Source organism: Salvia splendens, chromosome 16 (genome assembly GCF_004379255.2).
Source record: "Salvia splendens isolate huo1 chromosome 16, SspV2, whole genome shotgun sequence".
Classification (NCBI taxonomy): domain Eukaryota; kingdom Viridiplantae; phylum Streptophyta; class Magnoliopsida; order Lamiales; family Lamiaceae; genus Salvia; species Salvia splendens.
Window position 1 is genome coordinate 5,284,867 of NC_056047.1, and position 7,467 is coordinate 5,292,333.

The 7,467-nt window shown below is 38.5% G+C and overlaps 2 protein-coding genes and 1 pseudogene across 2 annotated transcripts; all 3 read left to right on the plus strand.

The window, feature by feature from the left end:
- Positions 1–1,184: 1,184 nt before the first annotated feature.
- Positions 1,185–2,103, plus strand: LOC121770059. The gene is made up of 2 exons (XM_042166854.1): positions 1,185–1,672; positions 1,775–2,103. Exons 1-2 carry the CDS (start codon positions 1,353–1,355, stop codon positions 1,956–1,958), a joined length of 504 nt encoding a protein of 167 aa, XP_042022788.1. The 5' UTR covers positions 1,185–1,352; the 3' UTR covers positions 1,959–2,103.
- Positions 2,104–2,125: 22 nt separating this feature from the next.
- On the plus strand, positions 2,126–2,623 carry LOC121771992. Its single transcript, XM_042168901.1, has one exon. The coding sequence runs from the start codon at positions 2,126–2,128 to the stop codon at positions 2,621–2,623; it is 498 nt and encodes a 165-aa protein (XP_042024835.1).
- A 4-nt stretch (positions 2,624–2,627) lies between these two features.
- On the plus strand, positions 2,628–5,403 carry LOC121770057 (annotated as a pseudogene).
- Positions 5,404–7,467: the final 2,064 nt, after the last annotated feature.

Genomic DNA, 7,467 nt, shown 5'->3' on the forward strand with positions numbered 1-7,467 from the left:
AATAAAATATGCATTGAATGAGTTAGTGAAATTTAAAGTCTATTTATCTTTTATAGTAAAAAAAATAAAAATAAACTCTTAACGAGGAATAGAGTAAAATAGCAAAAATGGAACAGAAAAAGTAGCATTTTGGGCTTTTTCTTGTTTGGATCCGCCAATGCTTTTGAGAAGCGTACAAGGTTTTGCAAGGAAGCTGAATTAGATGCATAAAGTTAGATGGGCATGATTTAAGATGGCTGAGCTTATGAGTTTTTAAAAATAACTTTATATTTATAAGTTTATAAGTATTGAAAACATTTGATAAAATAAAATTTTGAAACAATTTATGAATTGGAAAAATAAATAGACAGCTTATTGTCGAACAAAAAAAAGATAAACTTAACTTTTGTAATTAGTACAGATAAATTTATATATTTTATAGTAGAAATATTTAGATACTTTGCAATAGAATTATAGGAAATTGGTCCCTACGACCATAAACTTTTCTTAAATTTTGGTATTTCCCATGAACTTTCAAATTGGTATATAATATCACAAACTTTGCACTTTTTTTGGTATTTCCCACGGCATGTCTATTAGGAGTACTATATTTGACTAACTTACGAGCCTTTTTTTTTTATCATACTTGACACAATTAAATCAATGTGGTTTTCAACGTGACTTTTTATCCTACATGTTATGAACTTAAAAAGTGATTTAAAATATCATAAAACGTATCATGGTTGCCTACGTAAAATAAGATTTTGATGAGTATATCTTATTTGAGTGAGTTTGGGAAATACCAAACAAAATGCAAAATTTGTGATATTATAAACCAATTTCAAAGTTCATGGGAAATACAAAATTTTAGGTGAAGTTCATGGTTTTAGAGACCAATATCCCTAGAATTATCTAGGATCATGAAGTAAAAATATCAGGAATTTCATGGTTAAAAGTGGAACATGAAATGGAATAACAAAAGGGTCATAAATAAACTTAAATTTTTGAAGATGAAATAATCCGTACCGTTTAATTATGCCATGATAGTTCTGAATCAATATTAGTATGTTATTTTGTGCTTTAAACATTCAATGGGTTTTCAAGTTTATGATAGAGTGCATGCAGCATGCCACATTCTACACTAATATATTAATCTCCAACTATGCTGCTTTAAAAAAGATAGTGACCTCACTTTTCCAATACTGCAAAAAACAAAGCTGAGAGACAAGATTTAAAGTGATATGTAGAGGAGGGCCAAAAGCAGTTGGCTTTAGGACTCTCTTCAATTTTTTTTTCAGTTTATTCACTTGTATGAAAACTTTATTGATATTTTCCTACTAGAAGAAGTGTGTGTGGTTAAGGCAGCGAGGAAGATGTATGTAACCAGACCGCGATCAGTCTATCACCACTTCCCGGGAGCTCTTTCGCTGCAGCCACAGGCAGATGTTGCGTATTCGGGCCACCTCGTTGTGACAGATGAGGAATCGGAGGCGATGGACTCCTTCTGCTGTGGGATTTGGAGGAATCACAAAATCAATAGGCTGCCTTTTCCTTCAGACAGAGTGTTGCAGGTGGTGCACTCTTCGTTGCAGGAAGAAGCCGGCGTGATCAAGGCTTGGTTCGTACCTGTTCTCGATCAGCCCCTCTCGTCCAATCGCTACTATGTCATCAAAGCTAAGGGAAGGCGAAAAGGGTATTCTGCTTTTCCTGTTTTTCATCATTTTTCAATAGATATGGTATGGATTCGGGTTGTTTGACACAATTTTTTTTGATGTTGTATTGGTTGTGTAGGCAGGCCTACACATGTTCGAGAGAGGGAGATGTCGGGATGTGCTGTTGTAGGCGTCCTCGTGTGGAGTCGAAAACAAGGCCTTTTGATCATAGGGATAGGTACCAGCAGTTGGAGATTAGGCCATTTCATGGTGGTGGTTTTTGTGCTAGATCAGTGGAATGGGATGGTTACCCTCCTACTTTTTTAAGCAGAGGTGGATGGGAAGTCTACAAGACGCCTTCGTGCAGACTCCATCTGCATGAAGGCGCGGGCCTTCTTCCCACGCCACCGTTGGGGTTCCCTGACAGGGACCTCCCACTCAACGCGAGGCGCTCCACCCCTGTGGTGGTGGGGAGGTGGTACTGCCCTTGTGTTATGGTGAAGGACGAGGAGATGAGGGCGGCCGAGCAGATGAAAAGGTGTATGGTGTATGAGATGAGCCTGAAGCAGTGGTGGGAGCAGATACATTCTGTGGAGAATGAAGGTGGTGGGAAGGATGCTGTGGTTGTGGATGCGAGGGTGAGGAGGCTGGTCTGCCGGGCTCTCGGGATGGAGGCGGAGAAGGAGGATGGGGTAGGGGCGGACGGGTTCGTGTGGTTTAGGGGGAAGGGGGAGTGTAGGAGGAGGGTGGGTGTGGGGCTGAGTTTGAGTTTGTATGAGAAGATGAGGTGGGTGCAAGAGACAAGGGGGTGGTTTGATGGGGAGAGAGAGGTGAGGGTGAAGGGGAATAAGGAAGTTGGGAGTGAGAGTAGTTGGACTAGGTTTGGTTGCTATGTGTTGGTGGAGAGCTTTGTGTTGAGGAGAATGGATGGGAGTTTGTTGATCAATTTCAATTTTAGAAATACAGATAAGATTGTGTGCAAATGGGAGTGATGTTGCTTCAAGATTTGATCAATTCCTACCATCTAACTTTTTATATCAAGAATGTATGTATTTTTTATGTGCTTAGCTAATTAAAGCCAAGAAAAATTTCCAAAGAGGCCCACTTCTATATTGATTTTTGGACTTAAATAATTCAGTAATTTACGCACTAATCTCAAAGTCAGTATATAAAACTACAATTGCATTTTTTTGTTACTCTATTAATTAACCCAAAACTTGGTTAAGTAAAAAAAGGGAAAAAATCTTACACTTTGAATAACACTGATTAGTGTATTGTTTGACCAATATATATATATATATATAGATAATTAATTTTTCTCATGCCATGCAAGCATCTTCCTCGCCGCTTCCACACTTCCACAGTTCCACTTTAAATTCTCTATAAAATATGATAAACAATTCAAATTTGATTTGATCATTACTATTGTCATTGTGGGTCTTTGTATCTGTTGTTATCCTCATCTCCTTCCCCACACCCAAATTACTACTCCTTTTGACTGAAAACTGCTGGAGCTTCACACTTAGCAGAAATGGATGAATCTTGTTTCCTTTCCTCCTCTCTCAAACCACGACTTCTCCTCAAAGGTAAATCTCTCTTCCTCCTCTCTATAACACATCTTCTCCAATTCCAAATCTCTTCATTACTGGATCTATCTTCAAATTTCTTCACCACTATTCCTTTATTTTTTTAGGGAAAAAAACATATCCTTTCATTACATTGAGTTTGCTGCTAATAGAACGAGTACAAAATTTAGTGAATCTTAGCTTTTTGCTTAAATTTGTTGACTATTATTAATACTTGATCGAACTAATCAGGAGATGAACAATGGCGGAGCTGTTTTTCCAGGAATATAAGGCCATCCTATTTGAGGCTATCATCCAATTTCAGAGTACAAGCATCCATTGCTAATTCTAGGGCAATTGAAATCCCTAAACAATGGTACAACCTAATTGCTGATCTCCCAGTGAAACCACCGCCCTATTTGAATCCCAAAACGTTTGAACCGGTTAAACCAGAGGATTTATCACCTTTATTCCCCGATGAATTGATCAAGCAAGAGGTCAGCAACGAGAGGTTCATCGATATCCCGGAAGAGGTCATCGATGTTTATGGCCTTTGGCGGCCGACACCTCTGATCCGGTTAGCTATGCTTCATCAATCATCATGATGCCTTAAGGTAGTTAGTTAAGAGAGAAACCTAATGTGTCTATGTTGAAATGCAGAGCCAAGAGGCTGGAGAAGCTGCTCGATACGCCTGCACGAATATACTACAAGTATGAAGGTGGTAGCCCTGCTGGTTCCCATAAGCCTAACACGGCCGTTCCACAGGTCTGGTATAACGCAAAGGAAGGTGTCAAGAACGTTGTCACTGAAACGGGCGCTGGTCAATGGGGGAGCTCTCTGGCCTTCGCGTGCAGCTTGTTTGGCCTTAACTGTGAAGTAAAGTAGCTTTTCTTCTTGTATCAATTGTTAGCTTGATGCTTGCTCATGCTATTGATTGACATTATATATGATGATTGAGTATGCTTATCTTCGAGTTTTAAGTTGACTTTCATATATTTTTGACAAAGTTAATAAGTGTGTGATGAGATGTGTATGGGGGTGTAGGTGTGGCAGGTACGCGCATCCTATGATCAGAAGCCCTATCGTAAGCTGATGATGCAGACGTGGGAGGCGAAGGTGCACCCCTCGCCTTCTAGCGTCACTGAGGCTGGTCGGAGGTTGCTTGAGAAGGACCCCTAGAGCCAGGGGAGTTTAGGGATTGCTATCTCTGAAGCAGTTGAGGTTGCAGCAGGGGATCCCAACACAAAGTATTGCTTAGGTAGTGTGCTCAACCATGTTCTGATGCATCGGTGAGGAATGCATAAAACAGATGGAGGCCATCGGAGAGACACCTGATGTGATCATTGGATGCACTGGCGGTGGTTCTAACTTTGGAGGGCTTGCTTTCCCGTTCATCCGGGAGAAGATGAGTGGTGCGATGAAGCCAATCATCCGAGCAGTGGAGCCAGCTGCGTGCCCCTCGCTGACCAAGGGCGTGTTTGCTTATGACTACGGTGACACAGCAGGGATGATTCCGTTGATGAAGATGCACACCCTCGGGCATGACTTCATACCCGACCCAATCCACGCTGGTCAGCTCCTACTTAGATTGAATTGCACATTTCATCGTTTGCTCGTTAACGTTCCTTGAATTGCAGGCGGTTTGAGGTACCACGGAATGGCTCCATTGATCTCACATGTCCATGAATTAGGCTATATGGAAACACTTGCAATTGCTCAAAATGAATGCTTTGAAGGTGAAATCAAGAGCTTCTTTCTCACTACATGATGAGTGAGATTTGTCTCAAATATTTGAATGTGTGTAGGGGCGATAAAGTTTGCAAGGACGGAAGGATTGATATCGGCGCCTGAGCCAGCTCACGCCATCGCTGCCACCATACGAGAAGCTCTTCGTTGCAGGGAGACGGGGGAATCAAAGGTGCTTCTCATGACAATGTGTGGACATGGCCATTTTGATTTGCCAGCTTATGACAAGTATTTGAATGGAGGGCTTGTTGATTTGTCTTTCTCTCAAGATAAGATTGATTTATCACTTGCTAATATTCCTCAGAGAAACTAGCTAATTCTGTAGGTGGAATACAATGTTTTACTTGTTTTGAGATCATTTAATTTCCTTGGGAATTTGGTCATAGACTCAATAGTGTAAATTTTCTTCGAATCATGTACTTGTCTCAATCTATTAATTGAGCAATAAGTTTCTGGTCCATTAAGTAGGCTGAACATCAATTTTTGAACTCTTAATATCGATTCAATAATTAATACTTTAATTTGTCTTAATCTATTAAATGAGAAATCAATAAGTTCTGGTCCATATGTAGGCTGTGCATCAATTTTTGTACTATTCTTTTGCAACACTTGTTGAACTAACAATATCGTTTCTCTGTATGTTTCTTGCAGTCCAACTGTTTTCTATAGTTGTAAATTTTCTTCTGTGGGAAACTCATTTTTAATAATGACAACTTTTATTATATGATAATCTTGTTGTTTCAACCTATTTAGAAAATGTCTAATGTTATAAGTCCAATATTCCAATAACCATCAAGTCACCATCTCAATGTGGTATAGGTACGTATATGCCTACTCATGAACATCATTGGATTATGAGAATCTGAATATGATATATGTTACATGTCACGTTCATGTAGATATTTTGATATTTTAAGTTTTTGTGACATTGTTAAAAATAGTATTATTGATCTCTAAAATCATAAATTTTAAGTAAAAATTGACATTTCTCCAAAACATAAAATTTGGTTGCAAAAATATTGTATCAGGTTTAATTATAGTGAATTTCTACGATCTATTATTTCCTAAATTATAAACGAGTGGGAAATCCACTACAAAACAAATTCATCAAATTTACAACCAAATCCTTACTAAATTTGACCAAAGCTTAGAGACCAATAGACGTATTTAAAACTTATTCTTTGTCGTTTCTCACACAAATTTTTCTATATTAAATGGTATTCTTTTTTTCATATTTTTCTTTTCATATTTTAGGTCAAATGTGTTCGGGTAAAATATAACAAGAAAATAATTTAAATAGTATTTTTTCTTTTTGTCGTTGCTTGAATATAATTATAATAATAAAAGTCTTTTTTTGTTTTCAAAAAAGAGAAATCATTATTTCTCTATAATTTTTTGGAACAAAAAAAAGAGCCCGGCTAGGTACTGACCATGCCGGGTCGTGAGAATAAGAAGGACCTTTCGAATAGGGCATCTCAAAACCCGTAGGAGTGAGCAAAAAATATCCAACCCATTTAGCAAAGTGTTGATTATCCCACAAGTAGGAGTGAGCAAAAAAAAAATGAAAATTGAATATCCGAATCGAATCAAAACTGAAATTTTGAAATTCGGTTTGACTTTTCGGTTTTTCGGTTCGGGTAATCGAAAAACCGAATTTTATTTTAAATACAATATATATATATATATATATATATATATATATATATATATATATATATATATATATATAGGGTAGTGATCAATGTATAACTAATCTTAAGTGTATAACTAGAGAACAAATCTCAGCCACACATCTTAATGGAACAATTATTATTTATTTTAATAATATAAAATAGGCCAAGGGTATTTTTGGAAATTATAATAGTAATACATGTCATGATCTGGAAATTGGATTGATCCCCAAATTCGCCGGAGCTCAGAGATTCGTGCTTACGGTTCAAATTAGGTCCGTGATTCCGGTGTGTGCGGCTTGATGAATCCGCGAATTATTGATGATGATGAATGCTCGTAAAAATAAATTACGACACGGAAATTTTACGTGGTTCGATTTACTGAGGTAAATCTACGTCCACGGGGAGAAATGGGGGCAGGTTTGTATTGCTTGATCTGCGAATTACAGCTTACAACACAGACTTGCTATATGATTTTTTCTCTAGAGAGATTCTAACCCCCTCATATCAGATCTAAGTTCTATTTATATATGGAACTAAGATCGTGGCTTGAGTCTCCACCCTAAGTCGTGGATGTCGTGTAGGTCATGGCCTAAGATCGTGGATGTAGCGTAGGTCATGGCCTACGATCGTGGCCTGAGTTGACACCACGTGGTAGTGGGTGTGTTGGACATCCTGTATGGGTCCACTAACTCCTTGTTCGGTCGAATACTGAGACCGAACTGCTTTGGTTGCCGATCTTTGAGTAGAGCTTGATGCCGACCTGAGAGCAGAGCTTGATTGGTTGGCTTTTACCGAGCTGTAGGCTGAGGCCGAACTCTTTGGTAATGCCGAACTCATACTCCTGCTTTGGT